Here is a 23,007-nt window from a genome sequence, read left to right as displayed (position 1 = left end):
AGCTGCAAGGAGTTCTGCTATATATAAAGCACTAGATCAGGACACTCTATAGCCAGATACACTCGGAAAATTCTTCTAAATATGTAATCACGCTTGAGCTAGACGGACCGCACATTGATCCTCGCGGATGCAGACCGCCAGTTAATTCGATTCTTCTATTTCTCTCATCATGCTCTAATAACTCGACGAAAATTAAGCTTCTTGTTGTTTCAGCTCTCTCTCTCTCTCTCTCTCTCTCTCTCTCTCAATCTGCCCACTTCCGACTTCTTTTGTGTTAACCATTAAATTTGCCTAACTTTTAGTCAAGACCCGTATATTCTTTTTACTTAAGCAAAATAATTGATGTTGATTTGATAAAGAAAATTAGATTATATAAAAATTAGATTATATAATAAAATTAAAATTAGATTATATAATAAAATTAAAATTAGATTATATAATAAAATTTTTTATTTACCTATATACTCTCTTTTGCAATAAACTATAAATCAAGTAAAATTAAGAAATTTACTTCTTTTTGACGTACTTGTTTATTTTGTAGATATATGTGTGTGTGTGTATTCGAATTTCTGCAAGGCAAAAATATTTAATTATCATAAAATATTATCTTATTAGTATCATGACTGGTGATTATATTAAATTAAATCTTCAATTCATGCAGCTATGTTGAATTGTGATGTCAGAAGTTAGTAAATCTGTGCTGAAAAAAATGCTGTGAAAAATTCGGCTGTGATATTAAAAGAATTTTTTTGCATCACACACACACACACACAATATGAAGACAAGAAATTTATAAATTCTGAAATATGTACATGTATCAGATTTTGTCTTTCTCTATCTTTGTCTCACTTCTGATGTCATAATCAAACATAGACACTACGTACGTAACCAGTTTCAAAACTAACAAAATCTAACATACGATTAAGATGACATTGACAATAATTTATATTGATAGGTCGTATGTTCTTACATTACAACTAAAATTCTAACTTTACTGATACATTAATAGATAGAACCTTTTAAATTTTAATACTCATATCTATCTATATAAAAATACGTAGCATATTTATATGTGATTTTAGACGTGTTATACACACCGAATATTAAATGACCCATACAAGCCGATAGTCCCCTCCCTCTCACGCGTTGCAGCAGACTTTAGCTCGACGACGACTAACGAACTATAACACAGTCATCCTCAGTCATCTCGCGCAGAACGTTCGCAACGGAAGACATAGTTAAAAGTTGAAGAAAATAATCAATCTCAATCAAAAGTGTTAGTGTATAGTGCGTAAAATGTTTGGTACTTTGTGATTTTCAATGTAAACGTACGTTGTAAAAGAGTTACTAGTCGGAATAATTATTTGTTTTGTTAATAATAAAATTCCTTTTACGTATGCAAATTTTTGTACAAAAATATAATATAAAATTGTTAAATAAATTTGAATTAATAAAACAGTTAAGTTTGTTGAAATATAGATTTATAGAATATGTGTTTAGTTGCGGCATAAAAACTCGCAAAAGCATGATAATCTACGCGCTATGCCGAAATCTGTAAGTCTAAAGAATTTTATCTGTTTGATAAGACAGTGTTTATGCAACGTTAACAAGTGTGAAGTAAATTTTATTGATCTTTGAAAAATATTTTCATCTTTTAACTTTTAACAGATATTCACTTAACAAAGAAAAAAACATATTTATTTAACATAAAAATAACATAAAAATATGTATTCTTTACATTTATTTTCTTTTACGAAATATTCTCTCGACCAAAAATTGGAAAGACGAACATCGTCGAGGTAACCGAAAGCGACTTTTCAACTGTACAAATCCGCGGCAGTTGTTTTGAGAACGAAAAAAGTATTACGACTGCAAACTAACATGACTGATAAAAAAAAAAAAAAAAAAAAAAAAAAAAAAAAAAAAAAAAGAAACAAGCTTTTGCACCGACCGAAAACCGTAAAATGCACCGTAAAGCGCGTTACTGCGAGCCATTTAGAGAGATCGATCGATCCCGTGAACACTTTCAGAATGATCGATGCACCGTCCCAGTATGTCGGTTTCTTTTTCCAAAATAAAAGACTGGAATCGTTGCCTGTGAGGAGATAAATCACCGATTTTCTCTAGCAGTGTGTATTGAAAAATACGAGAATCATAAATTGTAGTAATCTAGTACAAAATGTAAGAAAAAACAATAATTATTTATTATCGTATGAATATATTTAAAGGTCGCTCCTTTCTGATTTGATACTTAGATCTAATATATAAGATTCTTTATTGCTGAAAGCTCTCTTAATATATTGAAATCACAATATTCCGATATTATTATTTCTATCGTATTTATATAATCTTTTTTACATTTCTCTGAAATTTAACAATAAGTGTTTTTTTAATTTGCAAATAGTGTTTCTTACAAGAAGAAGACAGGAAACATCAGAAACGAGACTCGTGAAACAAGACAATGAATGTTATATATCGTTTGATTCTCTACTATTTTGTGATTATTTCTTTAAAGGGTCTACTGCAATCTTTGAAGCTATATTCCGACCATCCGCCGGATCTGGTAAAATGCAATACTGATTTTGACGTAAGTACTTCACTCATATATTTTACTATATAAAAACACTTAATAAAAATACTAATATTTAAAACTACAATTTTTATATTTTTCTATTTTGATTTACAAACTATATTAAAGCAAGTATCATGTTATATTTTATCAGAAATATGTTTGATTATTAAAACCACATAAATATATATAAAATAAATAAAATGTCCAGAAAAGAGTTTTTCTTTGACTCACTTTTTCTCTTTTATCTATAATAAAATTTTAATTAGAGATTATTTTTCCAAGTTTTAGAAAAAAAGTTACATTAAAATTCTTGAATATCAGAGTTCTTTTCTCTATGTATACTTTCAATTAATTATAATATGGAAACAATTAATTGCACGCAGTATTAAAGAAAAAACAATTTGGTCCCTTTTTAAATTGATGATGAAAATGTATAGATAAAATGTGATTTGTTGAAAAAAAATATAAAAATATTTAAAAAATTTAATTATTTAAGTTTAATAACAAAACACACGCTATAAAGAAGTAATCCATTAGCAAATAGTCTACGATATTTGATCGAGAATGATGTACGTAAAAACTACTTTATCGCTCGATTATGGACGCTCATGTCCGTGATTATCGTGCAGGATATTCTCGACAATTTTCGAGGTCTGGCTTCTCCATAGCTCACCTGTGCCGCCCGGTAAGGTCGGTGGGTGCCTCTTGCGGGCAGCAATGTGCCGCGAACGGATCGCGGTGAGTCAGCAACGATAAATCGAGCGATTTATGAAGCGGTACGGCCAACGACTATTCTCGAGGAATAATGTCGGGATCGATCTACGACGTTGAGGCGGGACGTCAGAATTTTCAGACGTCCATCTGCCTTGTTAATTGTCTCGAACAAGAGTCGGGACGTTCTTCTATAATGATTGAATCGATTCTCGATCGTAACATTTGGAATACGAAGACGTCTTCGCGCAAAGGAATGTATTAAATATGCATTTCTTCATTTACATTTACTACGTGAAAAATTTTGCTAGCATAAGTCTTGATGGGTTTTTAAAAAAAGAGCTATCTGTCTTAAAGTAAATCTTAGAATTGTAAATTATTAAAATCACTGCAGCTACATTGTTTCGGTAAAAACATGTTTACCAACATGCCTGCATTAATTATCCGCAGTATCTCTTACAATTTCCTTGATAACTTTTATCGGACGGAGCTAATTTAATCGATCACGCAAAAAGCTGTGCGGCTAATTAATGTCACACTTTTTACACCTATTTTACGATCTAGATACGCTACGGCCATTAGCGATATTACAAGATCACATCGCAACTCGTTACGATAAATTACTATACCATTAGGCGAGAACGTGATTTCAAAACAACACATTTTTATGCGCGAAATTATCGCGAAGTAATTTTTCTACTATTCAACTTAGTATACAACTCAAACTTCACTTACTCAAACTTGACTAAAAACTGAGTATTTAGGTAATATTTCTGCATTTTTATAAAGAGAATCACTTGAAAAACCATTCTGTTTCAATCACCCGTATAAAAAGAGTGTCCTAGTCTCGTAAAAACTTTCTTCTACTTTATATTCTTAAAATAATATAAAAGTTTGTATACTTGTAGTTTTCTCAGCATCATATATGTAAGAAGCCTTTTCTGTAATTTATATCGATAACCAAACATGTTAACCTACAAGGAAAATTTCTTCGAGTTGTTGCATAATCTTCTTTTAGAAATTATGCAAAAGTTTTGACAGCACGCATCATAAGTGTGTCAAATATCTTAATTTACAATTTTGCATGTAATTACAAGTTCTTTCAATGTTTGTCGCGTGTAATAATAATTCGAATTCCCAAGCTCCAATTAATTTCAATTTAATTTGTCTATTCGTTTGTTCGTTGCTTTATATTCCGTAAAATTACAAGAAAGAGCGAACATCTCTCCTATTCGCTGTTTTAAATGAAAATTAATTCGCGACGAGAAAATGACGTTATGAGAATGTGTCATGTTAAAATGTTTCATTGCGGATATTAGTAACAAAGGCAACATAAATTGATCGATCGAATTTCTAAGATTTCATTAAGATTTACAAAGCAATTCGTTGCTTAGATTAAAACGTTTAAGATTTCAAGACAATTTTGTAAGACGGCGCTCTTATATTCTCCCGGTGCATCTGCTGGTTCGTTCCTTTATCGCATGCAAGATAGATAAGATGGTCGTGTTACAGAACGCTCCGTGTGTTTTACAATAGTATCTTAAATATATATATATATATGTATATATCTAAGATATATGTTGAAGTTTTTTGTTTTTGGCTCAAAGTTCTATTTTACTATTATTTCTATGATATATTTATGTACATGTGCGCAGTTGTTCGACACTTCAATCAATCATAAAACGAAAGCACACGACTATTAATGGGATCGATATATATTTGTAAAAATGTCATTTCTTCTCGATCACACAATTGAGTCTGAACGCGAGCTGGACACGGGTCCTAAATAACGGATCAAACAGCGGTCGGCTTTGTACAGAACCGACATGTGTGGGACGTACAATTTGTCTGCGCCGGAGTGCCAGCAGGAAAAAATAGTTTTCGATTGAATTTAATGCTCCACGCGTATGCTCCAATCAGTCAGAGTGAACGAGAGAACCAATAAACGATCAAGGACAAAGAGGGAGAAAAGATGAGAGAACGGGCGAAAAGAGGCGCGATCGAAAAAGAAAAAGAGAAACACCAAAGAGAGAAAAAGTTGGGAAGAAGACAAGAAAGAAAAATATTCCTTGTTAATTCAATGGCTTCGGTTATGGGATACAACAAAGTATCGATCGATTAATCGCCAATCGATAAGCTAACATGCCTACTCGTTCGACTGATACGTAACAATGCATCTTTCGCAAAGTATTTTTCTCCCGATCAGCGTTCAATCTTTTTTCGACTTTGCGCTTTTTCCGCTGTCTCATCTAATCGGCTTACTCGTAATACGAACAAACACCCGCGCGCTACTTGAATGTAATTTATTGCGCTAAATGAATAATCCAACGTTCTTATTCCCCGGTAGTTTTCAGACGCACTTTGCTTTAATTTGCCAATACCGTCCGGTTTAATTTGTTGCTCGCAAGCATTTCGCGTTGTGTACTTTTCAATTTCAAACTGCAATTATCGCGAATACTACTCGCGCACAAAATTCAATTAATTTTCTTAACAAAATTAAGGAAACAAATGAAAAAATCTATAGAACTGATTCTTATCATGATACGGACGTCTCATTTTCTCCATTACGGTAATAAACTCGGGCGCCGCTAATTTTGAGGCAATGGTTTTGTTATAAGTAAGTCAGCCTTAACCGTGTCCAATTTATACACGTCCCCCTTAAGGGCTTGATCCGCGGTATATACCATAAATAGTCCCCCTTATTCCTTCGCCCCCGTCATTTTCCAATCTCTTGCCACTCGCGTTATACGATAACGTGATAATACCGTTTTACATGGTAACGTAAAGGATATCCGAGTCTCCATTTTCGCTGTAACGACAAGTTATCGTGACGTGCATAACGAAGTAGAATGATATTATTTTACCTACTATACATATATAATCATTCAGACAAAAGGGGCTATATCTACTAACAAACTATCTCTGGAAAAATATGACTCTTTCATGTCTTCATTATCCAAGATATCTCGTAAGCAGATAAGAAAAAGTTGCTAGACGATAGGATAAGACAGGATTTATATTTGTGAAATATATGTTTGTGATTTCTTTCTTTTTCATTAAGACAGTAATTTCGAGATACACAGAAACGGCGATTGTCTACAGAAATACATCAATGTATCAACTATATACGCGTAAGAGTTTTTTAGGTATATGTATAATATGTAATTACCTACTTGCTTATTTTGTTAAAATAAAAACAAGATAATGCGTTTATATGTATGTATATATATATATATATATATATATATATATATATATGTATATATATTGAAAATTCAATTTTATCGATCCTTGGGGTACATTTTGTTGTTTTTATATTCGAATTTTTCGCACGGTGAAATTGGATCACGCGAAATTTGTCCACAATCGTGCATTGCAATGGCAGAATAGTGGAAACAAAAACAAGTAAACAAAAAAAAACAGTCGGTTTCGATTAATCAAAGATTGTTCTCTATTTTTTAACTGAAGTATTTTTTACTTATTTCTCAAATTACTTGAAAAAAAAGCTTTTATAACCGCATTATATATTTATATATGATAGATTTGATATTTATCGCAAAATTATATTTTCATGCGATCTCTTTACAAATATTGATCTTTTCAGTATTTGAGAAATATTATGTTTTTATCTAAAACCAGAATATCTCTACTAAATTTCTTTCCGTCGCTGATCTTACTCAAATCTAAGTGTCAGACTTGATTGTGTTCGTAATTTTTGACAAGTCGTTTTCAATTTAGAAATCAACTATACAACATAAGCGTGCACGTGCATATGTATTGGTCTCGATTTGAACTTGTTGCATTTAACGAGCCTCACTGCATTGTCCATGGATGCATCGAAAATAGCAATCAACCACATCAAAGACAAAACTTTGTTCGTGTAGTCCGAATTCCGTACAACGGGACTTGAATTTTCGAGGGGTTGGGCTGGCAATTACACTAGAGCTCAAAATACATCTACGAGTGTCGAAATGTGCGAGTAACACAGAACGACGTTTCAAATTGATGATATATTAAGTCGTATCAATTAAATGTTTTAAAGCGTATCAAAAAAGAGTTGCAAGTGTCAATACGTTGATGAAATCATATATTAGATGTTCTACTTATATTATTGCTATATCTTTCTTGTAAATTGATTTCAGTAATTAAAAACCAATAGCAATTAGGCAAGAAAATTGTTAACGTCGAATTTATTGGATATCGAAGAAACCGATCGATAATTAACATGCCCGATAAGTTTGTGTGTGTGTCTAAACAACGGGACGTTATATTCTTTGAAACGTGCCGTTAATCATGCGATCCGCCCTAAAGTTTGTTTAGAGTCTGGCTCCCGATTAGCTAAAGAGGTTACGAGAATATATAGGAGAATCTTGACACGTGATCGTTAAGGTTTCAAACGGCACGTAGAAGATAGTTTCAACGCTGAAGCTAACAATAATTATCCAATCCCGAAGAACATATACACGTGCTGATATAATCTCGCATACATTTATTTTCGACATGCCGAAATATTACGCCGTCTATAAATCACGTGACACGCTTGTGCATATGGAATCATGTTCATATAAATGCTACTATGGCACAATACGATGCGACTTTAGCAACCGCACTTGATATTACCGGTGAATATAGCGTGAAAAACAAAGTGAAAAATAAACGGCGCAGCAAAATTGTAATTGGAAAAATTGCTGATAAAAATTTGCACAGAGAATATGCGCGAGTTCGATGCAACGACAAGATAAACATTTCGGGAACGATTGGAAAATCTATGTAGAACGATCTCACGTATTTTCACAATAAACGAATGTTCGATGCTAAAGTTCGATTACTTAATATAACTAAAACTCGGTAAAACATACCTATATATAGATAGACAAAACAATGTTTTTTTACACTTATTTTCCGACGAATTATTTTATCTTCGATTTGGTTGCAGTTGGCCACTTAACTGCCCTATTATCGGCTGGAAAATAACTTACTGTAATTAACTTAAACAATATATCGCTTTAAAGTATCGTTCAGGATCGTTGAGTAAATGCGCAGAGTGCACGTGATATATTCGATAATGAATCAGTAATAGCTAATTGACTCAAGTCCTTCAATTTAGAAGGATACTAGATGAGTATCAAGATAGTTAATTCTTTTATGTGAGATACTGTGATGATACTCTAAAGATAACTAAAAATATATTATCACTAATAAAATTCTTTTTATTATAATACAAAACTTGATTATTACTTTGCGCATGTTATTCTTGTGTATGCATTTCGCGAGATGTAAATGAGCACGTTGCGTTACAAATAAAGGCTTTTAAAGATAAAGCATTAATCGACATGATAACGTGAATGTCGTGCCCTTTTGATAAAATCCGTAATAAATCATTCATTAATTCGTGTTCATTCGCTAGCCAAAGCTGCCGCTTCGATATGGTAATTAAGAGTTGCCCCCCCAGGCGCGATTTAATTCGGCAGAACTCGGCTGATCGATTCGCATCAAGCGGAGATCGGAATTTATCGCCACTTAAACTACCTTTTTTTTTAATTTTCAGCAATTTCGCACGGCGTTCGTTAAAGTGTTGGAAATTCCCGATAATGGTGTCGCGCGAACGATCGAGTTGACCGCCGCGACCGAATAGGAACCGTTAAAAATTTTCAGCTGCCGCTGTTACTTTTTTAATAATCCGTCGAACTTGGTCGAGAAGTGAACAATTGCACGGCCGAATGCTCTCACGATAATATTACGAAAGTTGCTTTAGTCTTTTTTTGTTCGTTCGGAATTAACGTCACGATAACACTTATGATTTTATCACTTAATTTTCGCGCTAAAAAACAGCCGTATCGCGAAATCACGCCCGTAATGTGACACGCAGTGCTGAAATTGCCGAGACATAAACACCGTCGGCGGAGCGACACATAAATCAATAAAACGTAAACGTCTGCCAAAGAATCGTAAAAATGTTTTTCGCTACTGGTTCGCGATAACGTTGTCAGCGAAACCCCGGGATTTTCAATCTTTCGAGAGATCGATAATCGAAGTGCTCTCGAAGAACGACAAGAGACTAACGGAGATGTAAGGAACATTCGGCCAGAATCATTCGCGCGAATCTATTGAAAATACGGAGATCCTTCCTTCTTGAAAATGGAAATGGACTAGCGATGTTGGATAACAAGTAGCGGCTGACTATCGTCGCAAAGTAAAACAAAGTTGCACGGACGTTATTCAAGTCTCGAGCGGAGCGAACAATTCTGCTCGGATGCGCACTTTTTACGTGTGTATTTTATCTGACTATTTTCTCTTACTGTACGTTTCCATCGCAAATCCGTTCTTTGTGTATATATTTCCAATAAGAATTTACATTTGTCTTATTATTTATTATTATCCTTGTGCGATTTTAATCTTAATTCTTGGAACGGCACATTCGTTCTATTCGAAATATGAGGATTACAAAAACACAACAATGCAAGATATTAAATTTACGGAGAAAAAGAATTGCTTGTCGATACGGAGACCAATTTCTTCGATGATAAGCGCATTTATCTTGATCCTTAGAACGACGCGTCTTTTATCGCGACACAAATCTTGCGGTTAATATCGCTTTCCTCGTCGACTCTCGCGAGTTATGAGTTTTCCTCATCCCACCTGACGATCTGAGGAGGAACGACGCTACTACTTTTCCCTAAGTATTGAGCAGAAAATGCGGAGGAAAAATAGCGTGTGGTAAAAAGAAATGAGACATTCCTGCTATCTCATCCAAATTTTAGAGGATTGTTTATAACGTGAGACGGGTAGGAATACAAATTTACTCGCGTGCACGTTCAACGGAAATAGTATATTTGGAAGGCGAAACGGCAGTACCACCGATATAAATCATAATTCTTTCTTTTACGAGTTGGATATTCGTACGTCAAATAGGATATTCGTAATCCGCTTGCGTGTGAAATCGTTTAAAAAATTCGCGAAATAATCGCTAACAAACTACTCTGATATCAGGGGAGGAAATAAAGAGATAAAGATTTCACAACGTGCGTGGGTTCAGATGATCCGATTGCCACGTACGATGTACGAAAGAAAGAGAAGCGTATATGATAAATTCGCCAAAATTCATGTTAATAATGATAATCAAAAATATTTGACCACGGGTTTCGGGCTGTTCCGACGGTACCGATCGGTATCTTATAGCGAAGGCGCGAAGATTGGCTAATTTTGAGTGCGGCGAAACATGCGCGAGAAAAGCAAAGAGACGATAGCGACGACGAGCGAAATCACGGAGAGAGGTGTGTCGAATCCTCGTGAATTCTAATCATCGAAGGTGGTACTTTCAACGTGATACGACGGCAAGGTTTATTTGCGCGACGAATTTCCGGAACAAATTAAGCACGAGAAGCGTCTGACTTCTAATTATAATCGATTAAGCCACGCTATTTCAATCGTTTCTCCGAATGATCAAACACGACGAGAGGAAGGTTGATTACAGAAAAAAGTTGCACGATAATTTTTTATCAAACATATAAGTGCGCAAAAAATAAACAATACTGAATAAACGAATAACTCGTGACAGTGATATCGTGATGTAGGCAAGACCGTTTCTCATTCTTCTGACGGTGACGACGACATTTTAATTTCATGGGACGTTAAATACATTCTCGAAGACGAAAGATAGAGAAAGTAAAAATGAAGAAAATCTACAATGAGGAGAAAAGAAGAGAGAGAACAGAGTGACCGTTTTACGGGTCTCAAGAGAACGTAAATTTAATGTAAAGTCTGTGGTTAATTAAAAAAAAAAAACTAATAAAATAGCAGCTTTTGAATTTTATATAAAAGACTCAACCAGCTTTTCCAACAAAAATTTTTCATTATCTACTTTTTTCGCGTACTTTACTTATACTTTACTTGAAATTTGATACTGCATAATAAAATAATATTAATTTGCGGTGATAGTCGCTGAGATGACGAATAAATTCTACGACTATACAAAAAACAACAAAAAACATTATTACGCCTTATATAGCCTTTTAAACTAAAATCAAGCGAAATCAAATATAAATCAGAGTGCTCGACGTTATTCCGCAATATCCCAATCAAACTTGGAGCTTTCTATGAATTATTCATGCTACAATCTGGCTGAAATATCGGAAATATGTCATTGTAAAGTCCGCCCGGCTGGACATTGCACAGACTAAATCTTCAAGAGACTCCGTTTCAAGCATCTTATATTTAGTTATTTTTTCTATCAGACAATTAAAACTATTTTATAGTTCAACTAATAGTTTGAACAAGTTTCCATATATATTATACAACACTTATACATTATAAAAATTTGAAGTTTACTTTGACATAAGTAACTATTTTAAAACTTTTAATTTAAAAAAAACAATAAGTTTTTTAATCACGTGACTTATACGTGCCACATGTAAATTTGCTGAAACGTAATTAAACGCAAGCGTACGCGTAGATATCCCGCCGATGATATCCTTCCATAAAACACAAGCACATCGAAAAGGTCATAAAATTCGACCAAAACAAAACCGAAGAAAAAAAAACAAAAGTGGAGCACGCTCGCACAAATCGAGTTACCGTGCGCTTTATTTCCTTTTGTGACTCGCGGCAAGTTGGAATTATTTGCAGCTTGCGACCATGAATTTAAAAAGCAGCTTGTACACGCTCGAACGTACGCGTGTGACAATAATTTGTTGTGCAATCGAAAAATTATAACCGCAAGACTAACTCAGTTAAAACGTGATAAATTTTGCTGCCACATAAGTTATATAAAATACGTAGAAATAAGCACTTACTTTGGTATCGTGTGTAAACAAATCCTAGTGTCTTCGTGCTGCGATTCCGTGTTGCTTCGGCATTCACCATTGCACTTGCGAATGACACGGAAGATGCGTTTAAAAATGGCGACTGGAAACGAAGCTTTCGAACGCGAATATTATACGCATACATATTAAAGTTTTTTAATTTACTTTTTTCTTTGTCTTCATCCAAGTTCTCTCAATGTACGATAATGTGTACACAGTCCCAGAATGTTCTATGTGTTAAAAATTCATTTCAACAAAATTCAATTCAATTCAACATTCGAAACAATTGCATTAGAAAAAACGTGACAAAGCGACGACTTGGCCGACACTTGTTGCAAATACCGAGAACTATGTTAATCGCGGTTGCGCAAGTCAAATAATGTATCAAAACAATCATTTGTTGATAGATTTGTCACTCCCGACACTGTTTTGTACACAATATTCGATTAAAACAAGCAAAACGATGCAAAAAACGTGTTGATCGCGATTCACGACTCGATCGAACAAGTCTTTTGAAGAATTCTTATAATAAAATAAATATATTTGTGTGTGTGTGTGTGTGTGTGTGTGTGTGTGTGTGTGTGTGTGTGTGTAGTTTAATAATTAAAAAAAAAGTTTCACATGTGCCACTTGAAAAGTTTTACTCGTTTAAGCCGAAAATGATTCAACAAAGATCAAAGATGTTTTTACTCACTAACGTTACATTTTTATAGTTTTCAGCAGATGATGTCGGTTCTGGCGAAAGCAACTTGTTGGACGGTTCCGGCGACAATGATTTGAATAAGGTAGACACGAGTTCGTCGGAAATTGCGTTCCGACTTCGCTAAATTGACGCTATAGTGACACAATACATGCGCGCACTAATTATGTGTGTTGCATCAATGCTGAACCACTAATAAATGTTATAATAAGGCTTAAGGTAATTTACTAACGAGATTAAAAGAGATATTATGTAAAAGCATGAAGTACCAACTGAAAAATAATCAAAAAAGAGAATATACATATGATTGACGAAAAATACTATAGAAAAAATTAATGTGTCAATTATATCACACATAATCTACATATAATATTAGTATACATACATAAATATACTAATCATTTATAACATATGTATATACTAATCATTTGTAACAGTCATTTATAATATCTGGCTAATTTACAATTAATGATTTTACGAGTTTTCTCGACAACATTATAGTTTTATATCCTTAAAATTAACTAATCCATGTAATGGATTGAAGTTTTAATGAGAACTTTCTTAAAAGCTCTGGTTTATTAGGAGAAAACGATGAGGGGGAAAGAGAAAGGAGAAATTAGGTTACGCGGATAATCTCGTAAATATCGGGGAGATAATCTCGAAAATTCTGTTAGGATTTAGCATTGGTAACTTTGTCTATCCAAAATGTGTCCTCCGTTTCCATCTTTACCATCTTTACAGTCGTTATAAACTTTATCATAATCTGAATGAGATTTGAGCATGCTTTCAAAGCAGTATACGTATAAATTATGCCAAACCATCAAGTTTATCCTCAAAAGAAATATCTGCAAATTTGCGACTACGTAACGTAATATCGAAAGTGTATAAGGCAAATGAAATTATTAGATTATTCAATATTCTCACACTTAATATCGTTACGCGCTCTGTACCAATTAATAAAACAATTACAAGCGCGAGATCAGTTTTATGGAAATTAGTTTTCAGTAAATTGCTTTTGGTGATACCTATCTAGAAATTGAATTAGACAGTTTGAAAAACAGTTTGGAATGATACTTACAAGTTTGCGATAGTCAATTTGCGCGGGTTTTAAACTCAATAAAACTCATACGTGAATGTAAATGCACGTGCAGAGGAAGAACTGATACACTCTTGGGAACGAATCAGATGTGTTGGTCAGCAGGGTTAACTTCCAGCAAGCTGCAGCGATGCGTCTAATGCGCCGTCAAGAGACAGACGACTCTCCTTTCCGCACCAAATTCCGTAATGAATCGACGATCTGCTATACGTGCGCCACGTGTACACCTTTCCGGAAGTTGAGATGGTAGTTTGTGTTACAGCGTCCGGTGATCCGTGCCGAGCCAATAGCATTTTGATGAACCCGTCTTCGGCTTCGACCCAGTTCTCTCCATGCTTTTACCATTCGCTAAATTTATTAGGTCAATCTCCGGGTTCACAGGTATCGCGATGTCTTCCACTTCCAAAAAAATGATTGTCAATAGTGTGTCGCTTGACGTGTCGTAAAACTTCTAATATGTTTTTACTAACTGCAAACACACAGTATTATTTTTCAGTTTTCTTCCAAGTAGAATATATAATATTAACACAATTGCCCAATGATAGTTTGCTTAATAATTCAATCAAATTTTGTAAATTTAATTCTCATTTCCGTCCTGATTCTCGATTTTATCTTAAGAAATGTATTGATTTTCTTCTCATAATTCAAATTAAAGTTTGAAGATTGAATTGGTGGAAAACTAAATTTATTAAAGAAGATGTAAGTATATTATTAAAAGAGATTAATATAACACTAATTCACTAATAAATTTAAAAGCATTAAACATATAATAAATTTACTGTTGTTTGTTTATATTCAGATTTGTTTAATATTCAGAGTGTGTAAATCTTAGTCTGGTTTTAAATGTATATTACGTGAGTTGTGTAGAAATATCAACTTTTCAGTAATTAGCCACGTTTGACATAACAAATATACACGGAATAATTAAGTTTGCAAATTGATCCGAAATTTATTTAGTTCGATTGCAAAACTCTCTCTCTTTCTCTTTCGAGATACAGCGAAGAAATAACAATAAATGCGTATTCTTATGATACAATCCCGCATCATCCCGAATCTTCGGCGAGATTCTGCCGTTTGCGCTCGTCCGGAAATTCAGTCGAAGTTCAGTCGTGGCGGGCTTTTCTTCGCGCGGGAAGAGCGGAATTTATTTCACCCGTAAAATCCCACTCTCGTGGAAAGCCCTGGGAATGTACGACGGCAGGATGCAAAGACGCGGTCGTGCATAGGAGAGCTGATCAGGATATGTACCGGGTGAACGATTTCAATGGTACGCCCGAAACGTTCGCGCAGGAGCTACGTGTCGTTACATTCCTACGTGTTACTGCGATCGTGCGGCAGGTGTTACGCGCACGTTTCACGATTGTGTGTTCATGTATATGTGGATGGAAATGCATGGATGCCGACGTAATTCCGCCATCGTGAACGAATATGGAAAAAAATACGAATTTAACATGACGAGCACAGCCAGCTTCATAAAACTCCTCTTCTCGAAACTGAAACCTCAATTCTATTCCTAAAGCGCACATTTTTTCGCGGGGTTTTATCATGTAACCTCGTATACGAGTCAACATGCATAATTATTCCAATTACGATGTGCGCTTGAAATCGACGAGTATTGAAATAACGTAAAAATTTATTACATGTGTGTACAAATTCACTACAATAAATTAAAAACAAAAGATTGAAATATATTAAATGTAACTAAGTTATAAACAAATAAAACCTGAACATTTTCTTTTGAAATTGTTTAATATTATACATATCATTACATTGCAATAGTTATAACAAATGTAATAAATATACTTTTTACACGCGCGCGTAGCACTCGAATACGCACAATACGTATATCAAATTGTACACACATGCGTTAAAAAAATATTGCAACATTTATGAACAAAACCAGAATTCTTATTGTGACGAAAAATATGACCCGCAACGAGTGAAGTTTTCTTTTATTAAATTGTTTTGCGACGATATATAAATATATATACATATAGTGTCAAAAAATATTAGTTTCTGTCTCTCTCTCTTTTGTTCTCTTATAATACATTTGAAGCTTGAAAATATTATATTGTTTGCACTTATACTACAACAGACATTCGCAAATATTCCTATTTTAAATGACCGAATTGAATGTTCAAAACTAGAACGTTGATGTCATCTAGTTTTTGAAAATAAAATATTAATGACATTTGTTATATCTATACTAAGAAAGAGAACAAGTATTAAATCTCATTAGAGAGTTCAATTATAAAGACTGAAAATTAACAGGAGATAGTTTATAAACGTAATAAAAACTTCTTTTTAAAAAATTCATCAAAAATTTCGAGAAATTAATTTAGACATATTTAAACAAATTTTAAAAAAATATTTAGTGGTATAAATAAAAGCGCAATATTTTTTTATGGCAACGCAAGAACATTCGATCAGAGAAAAATTCTAACTGGACGTCGGCTCAACCCGATAAAGCGCCGTCGTTACCGATAATTATCGGAAAACACTTAGGGTTGGTGTCATGTGTGCTAACCATACTGCCTGATTGGCTTGGAACTTCATTAATCACCGTCACTGCTTGATGTATTATTCGCTTTTAACGTACAAGACAGGCCTGGTATCACGTCTGAGGAACTTTACTTGGACACTGCATTGTTCACAACTGGTGCATGCGATCATTTATACTACTGACTAATTTGCAATGACAAGTCGTGACAAGATTAAGACATGAGAAAATCTAAGATTGTATTGTATAATACATTAAAAGAGTGTTGATAATATCATATTTTTATCAGTTATAGTTTACTCATATCTTAGTGTACACAGAAATATTCTAATTTATTCCAATCTCGTCAGTCTCAACTCAACTAGTTAATCTTGATTCTTGTCTCCTGTTATAGCATTACATAAATTTCCCGTTGATGTGATTTCATGAATTTTAATATATGAATATTTTACGAATATTTATGTTGCCTTTTCATGAAGCTAATCAAAATCAGTCGACACATATCCATATGTTTAATATATATCTATAATTTGCGTATGAAATAACTAATTAGAAACCGATCAATAAACTGTTATTATTCTGCTATCTCTGCAACAAAGTGATAGAGATATAATAAAACGTTTACACTATTCACTTGTTTACCTTTAATGGAATTTTGAACTGACAACCGACGATGTAATCAACGATATATTCGTCCTATTATGTATTACTGATAAGATAGCGTAATTTTCGATTTTATCGGCATTGCTTATGATACATTTTCAGATTGGTCGAGAGGACGAAGACAAAAGCGAGGAGATTAACCTACCACCATTCATCACACCTCCACCTCCGAATCCAGATTGTGAGTAAAACCATCAAGTAGCCGCAATAACGATTTTTTAACTGCTCATAAAATGTAACGTTATGTCGTAAATTACATGTAGGAAACGTTCAATCTAAACGATATCACATTGTAGCCATAAGGGATAAATAATTGATTTACAAAATTGACACACATGTAAAATAAATTCACAAATTAATTAAACTTATTTCGCATCGATACTCTTTTTAATCAATTAATCAATATCTCTATATTTAATGTTTCTATTCTGTTTCTCTCTTGTTCAAGTTTAAAATGTTTTAGTATCGTTGTCGCGCTTGTGCAATATTTTCCCAATTTATTGCAAGGATATTTAAAGTAGCTCGAAATAGCAATATATCGTGCATTTTGGAAAAGTCTGACAGTTTCTCAATTAATCAATGCAAAGAAACATTAATATTCGTTTTTTTTTTTATCGACATCCCGAACGTAGTAAGGGCGTTAAAAATCGTTTATTAATTTCGTCATAGTCGATGCGCGCTGTCGACTTTGGAGGTATCGCGTCGAAGAAACGATGATAAAATATGAAGCAAAGTTTTTTAATCTACTTTTCGTGCGCATAAATCATTTCGTGCGTCAAAACAGAGAGCGACCAAGTTGCGTGGACTTACGACGTCACATTCGTTTTTCAGATAAAGGTCCGAAAGGTGAGAAAGGTGACAAAGGGGAAAAGGGTGAAAGCGTACGAGGTCCTCCGGGTCCTCCGGGACCGCCGGGTCGCGATGAGGTGAGCATATTATTTCTTATTTCAGAGACTTTTTTATAAACAAATTTTGAAACAAGTTTAATAAATACTAATGATAAAATAATTAATTTAAAATAAAAGCTAGTTTTATTTTAGTAAATATATACATGTGCGTATGCGTGTATATATATACAACAGCGTAAGATTTTATTAATGAGACAGAGAGGATATGTATTTTCTCATAGACGTGTATAGACACAGCTCGTTACATTAACTCTGGAAACCGCGATCGTGTCCGTAGATCCGAGCGCGGTAACGATATTGAAGGCGGCCTGAATGCGCCTGAATCCGGGATCACTCATTTATCTTGTTATTCGCGTGAGTCAATTTAACATCGACACTGGAGAAGCGCCGTGTAGGTACATTGATTACGTCAAAGCCGTTCTCACACACAGTATTTACTATCTTCCGCCGTTATTACTACGCATTGTACACATTTTCTACATGCATATTTCCTCAATTTTTGATATTCGGCATTATAAATAATTTAAAAATAGTAAATAGTAATAAATAATTTACTAATTGCTATATTATAAATTAATTTAAATAAAGCAGTGTTAATGACGATAACAATATTAAATCAATTTTTGAAGGATTGGCTGGTCAAGATACCGCAGGGACCACCTGGTCAAAAGGGAGATCCTGGTACTTGCACATGCAACGCCACGGCCTTAATGTCTTCCTTTACAATGCCAACAATGATACAAGGACCGAAGGGTGAGCCAGGAGTACCAGGACAAGAAGGCAAGCAGGGTTCAATGGGACTCACGGTACTGATTTTTAATCTCAATTCACAACGATGCAGACTTAATGACAAATTAGATGACTTAATTTACTTGTATGAAACATATCTCTGATAGGGTGCGGCAGGACCGCCAGGAGAAAGAGGACTGCAGGGTCCGTCCGGAGCAAAAGGTGACAAGGGTGATATTGGAATACCGGGACCGGAAGGTCCTCAAGGTCAGAAGGGAGAGCCGGGTCGCGATGGAATTCCCGGTGAAAAAGGTGCGCAAGGTCCGCCGGGACCGCCCGGAAAAGGAGAATTCTCTGGTTATGACGTAAGTAGATTACGCTTGAATATGATCTGTCATACCCCGAGGCCGAAAGCCAAGTTAAAATATTTTCCCCGGCGTTTTCTTCTGCGCGGTTTGCATTCGCCATTTTTGTTTATTCCGCGAGATCTCTTTTATATCTTCTATTTCCGACAATAAGTTACAATCTACATAAAACTTTCGTAACAGCTTATATTTGCTTTTTTTTACTATTGTTAACTTATACTTATACCAATGGCTGTTGTAAAAAAGAAATAAGAAAATGAGAAGATATAAAGATAATAATTGTCTGAGAAAGACTTTCTCATGTTTCATATTTGCATTTCTGTCTTTAAATGTACACGAGAGATATTATTTAGCAAAGTTATTTTGTAATAACTGTACGTGCCAAAAACTTGTTGATGACATTGTCATCATTATGTACACACACACACAATATCAAAAACTTATATAACCCCATTAATGTCTGTAAGAAACTAAAAGACATTTGTTCAAATGGGATTTCCACATAGTGCAGCGACATGAAAGCGAAAACAGAAAGGAAAGAGAGAGACGGAGTATTGTTAACGAGAGATGACATTGAAGAATTTCCTATAGAAGAACATTTATTGTATATATGCAATTATATTGCGAAGTAGCGGAAATTTAAGCGCGCCCGACCGTACGAAGTCGTCGCTATAATAAGTAGATAAGTATCTCTATTCAAGAAATTTTCATTATCCGCGTATGAATCTAGCTCAGCCGTATTATTCGCTATTTTCCCTGAAACGGACACGCGGCAACGAGAGAAACTCCGAGGGAAATGGAGACCATATCTTCTCCCGCGGAATGGTCGAGCTATTATCAAAAGTATGCTATTTAAACATTGCATTTGGTACCGTCCACTGTATATTAACTCAGTAAATTATACCAGTTAGTCATTTCTTATTCATATACTTGCGAATGATAAAACCAATTGGGTGAATATCTTTTTATGTTCGCGAAACTCCGCATAAGCAACATATCAGTTTTTTTACCCACTATATTTGTAAGATATAAAAAATAATGCAAGATAAATTTCAAAATACAATCGCAGCACAATATTGTTATACCTACTATTTATATTATCGTTTCGAAGTATACGGAAAAGTCTCTATCTCAAGTCTCTGTCGCGCAATGCGCTACTTTTGCCTTTACGTGTAGTGGAACAACGACTACAGCGATCCTACCTCACTGTCGTCGTCGTAGGACGAAGCGACAAGAAATTCGTTGAATGGAAATGGAACGCGTATCGCCCCATCGGGAATAAGAAACCGTGCACGTAATAACGGCCGAGTTGTAAGTCCGATCCTCAGCCTCCTCCCTTTTCTCGTCCACGTATTCGCGTTTCCTGTCGCAAATTCTCTCTCTCTCTCTCTCTCTCTCTCACGTCGCAGTTTGCCCCGATCTATTCTTAACAATGCTGCAAGTTTCACTCAGCTTTTTGCCAACCACGAAAAATGGTCGCGAATCGTGCTGACAGACTTGCGATATTAAAACGATATACGCGCGGCATATGTATATCTACGTATATCCAATGTACGTGGCGGCAAAAGTTGAAACTTCGTATGGACGATATAGTTCTAGGAACGTTACGTTAGATAACTCGAAAAATCTCTCTATAACTATACTAGTTCTTCTTGTAAAGAACACTTCTTTCTTGACCTTGCGCGTAACGCTTTTAGTAGTTGCAACATTTCCAACTTTCTTCGTAACTGCAACTATAACGTTTCAAGGAGGATATAGAAGAGAAAAACAATTGTCGTAACAAAACATTGATATAAAGACCTAGAATGTTTGTTTTTCCCTTTCACTTAGACAGAACGTCCATTAGACGTTTAACTTTTTTGTGAAGCCTACATTATTACTCATTCGTTAATTAATTTTCTTCTTGTTACTCGTGTATTTTATGTTATTTTTAACAATCCGATTATTTTTCAAATGTTTTCGATTATCTAGATTTGTGACAACTCCATCGGACAGATGTTCGTTTTGATAATATTCAGATAGCACCGCGTGAGACGAGTTAAATCTACTTAAGATTGATATTCCGTGCTGTCAAAGCCGATGGTCCAATTCCGGAAACCGCGTTTGGTCACAAGAGAGAAAAGAAATCTCCGTGCTGTCGCGGAAACGTAACGATGCTGTCGCATCTCGAACCGTCAATTTACCCCCGGAAATGCGGTCGTTTTTCACCTTATTCTCTTGTTACGCGGCTTCCGTGGAGGAAAGCGCAGCAATATAGTACAGAAATACAGCTGCAGAACGAAGGGCATCATCGCGTCGCGTTATCGGGGACCGCATCGCTTCGCTTTATCAACGACACAAAGCTCTGACGCAGATGTGCCCGCATACCGCTGGAAAATCGGCGGTGACGCAATATTTATCCAACCCTCATAGCTAGCTATGAGAAAGATTGTAGAAAAAGAAAAAGAGAGAGAAAAATACAGTAACTAGCGTTACAGCTTTTTATGCTGGTGGCACATTTCCAAATGTTACACCGTCGAGAAAAAAGCCGACCTCATCCAGCCTAGTAATTGTTGGGACATCGCAACGGACAAAAAATCTCGTTATTTTCCTAGCTAAAAGCACAAGAAAAACACTGAAAACTTCCTGCAATTGCAATTGCATAGTAACGCGTAATAATTGCATTGCAAGATTATTAAGTTAAATGTTTTTTAGTATTATATTCGTTATTTTAATTCTACAAACTATGACATCTCTCTATACCTCTCTATAGTTTATCACGTTGCGACAGAATCAGATAATACTGACTGCAAATTAGATTACATCTGTATTACATCTGTTACACATGTATTCCCATGTTGTTATAACAAGATATCGATCATTCGGCCAATTTGAGGAGACATAGATACGCGTCTTTACAACGCGTAACGAAGACATGATGAGAACCACAATTTTATTTGACTTACATAATTGTAACAAACACTCACTGATTTATTCTATAAATCAATCTTGAACGTCACAATTTCGAAAAAGTATAAAAGTCAAACTTGATCGATCTAGAATAGGAATATTGAATCAGGAACTAAATATTTTATGAAAAGATCAACAAACATCAATCTTGTCGTCAGGACGGTTTATGCAAAGATAGACATTCGTGCATACCTTGTGCGCTGCAACAGTTATCTTACGTGACCTCGCTTCGCATCGGTCCTTCCTCGGATGTGCAAGAGCCCGATTTCCCCGGGGAATACAGAAACCAATTTCTAGGCTGCCTACTGCATGCCGGCTAGGTGGTACGGCCAGGTAGGAAGATGTGCGGATGTTGCGAATGTCGTTGAAGACAGGTTGGGTTAGAAGCACTCAATTGAGGTGTACACGTGTTTGGATGCCATGTGTGCATGTACGCGCACCGATCGGTTCGGTGCGTGATCACACTCGAATTCGAATGAATGGAACACGAGAAAAATTCGGAAATTATATCAAGACCGTAGCCGCGAAGCTTTACCATAACAAAACTACTTCAGAAAAGAGAAGCAGATTTGTACGCAAAAGAAATACTTATGTAGGTAGAATAAAGCTTTGAATTGTTTCTGACATATATAATACACGTTTATTAGAAAACATTAATAAGTATATAAAATCAATCTCTCGCAAATCGCAAAATTTTTAAATAATCTAATTTTATCGTGCAAAAACAATTCAAATCACGCGCTGTCAACAATTGTTCATGCACCAACAATTGTTAGACCGCTAATCAATGGCAATGCAAACGGCAATGTCGGAGAGCAAGGCTTTCAGTCTCGCCACGTTATTCCAACGATCTAACGGTGAAATTTCAATTATTATGCGCATGCAGCCTAGTTGGAAACCTCGAAATATTTACAGGGTGAGTACGCGGACTGGAGCATTCTGATTGCGCCGTAAATACCTACTTTGATGCGCGAGATTCCCCCTTTTATTAAACGATGCAATCCTAATACAAT

General features: G+C 35.0%; 2 protein-coding genes across 16 annotated transcripts in view; one reads left to right on the top strand and one right to left on the bottom strand.

Moving 5' to 3' along the window:
• The window catches only part of LOC109856166, a 149,681-nt gene extending 127,284 nt beyond the window's left edge, over window positions 1-22,397 (bottom strand). The window contains exons 1-2 of one of the 3 annotated variants that reach the window (XR_002250367.1): window positions 22,187-22,397; window positions 13,244-14,349 (exon numbers count right to left, since the gene is read on the bottom strand). Coding sequence is in view for 1 of the 3 variants with exons in the window: in XM_020431147.1 (XP_020286736.1) it covers window positions 12,076-12,229 (154 nt within the window). In the remaining 2 variants the exon portion in view is untranslated. Of the gene's footprint in view, window positions 1-12,075; window positions 12,272-13,243; window positions 14,350-22,186 lie in introns of those variants that run through there. The other 2 variants (XR_002250366.1, XM_020431147.1) reach the window with 2 other exon arrangements.
• The window catches only part of LOC109856114 (collagen alpha-1(XVIII) chain), a 156,369-nt gene that overhangs the window by 125,903 nt on the left and 7,459 nt on the right, over window positions 1-23,007 (top strand). For 4 of the 13 annotated variants that reach the window (XM_020431059.1, XM_020431074.1, XM_020431061.1 and 1 more), the window contains exons 5-11: window positions 2,516-2,587; window positions 12,798-12,869; window positions 17,146-17,224; window positions 17,875-17,969; window positions 18,581-18,757; window positions 18,848-19,045; window positions 22,881-22,910. In XM_020431059.1, the coding sequence (XP_020286648.1) occupies window positions 2,516-2,587; window positions 12,798-12,869; window positions 17,146-17,224; window positions 17,875-17,969; window positions 18,581-18,757; window positions 18,848-19,045; window positions 22,881-22,910 (723 nt within the window). Of the gene's footprint in view, window positions 1-1,213; window positions 1,329-1,442; window positions 1,555-2,404; window positions 2,588-12,797; window positions 12,870-17,145; window positions 17,225-17,874; window positions 17,970-18,580; window positions 18,758-18,847; window positions 19,046-22,880; window positions 22,911-23,007 lie in introns of those variants that run through there. The other 9 variants (XM_020431135.1, XM_020431062.1, XM_020431081.1 and 6 more) reach the window with 8 other exon arrangements.

This window comes from Pseudomyrmex gracilis, unplaced genomic scaffold, assembly GCF_002006095.1.
Source record: "Pseudomyrmex gracilis isolate BER0280 unplaced genomic scaffold, ASM200609v1 scaffold_4, whole genome shotgun sequence".
In the NCBI taxonomy this organism is placed as follows: Eukaryota; Metazoa; Arthropoda; class Insecta; order Hymenoptera; family Formicidae; genus Pseudomyrmex; species Pseudomyrmex gracilis.
This window is presented reverse-complemented; position numbering and strand designations above follow the sequence as displayed.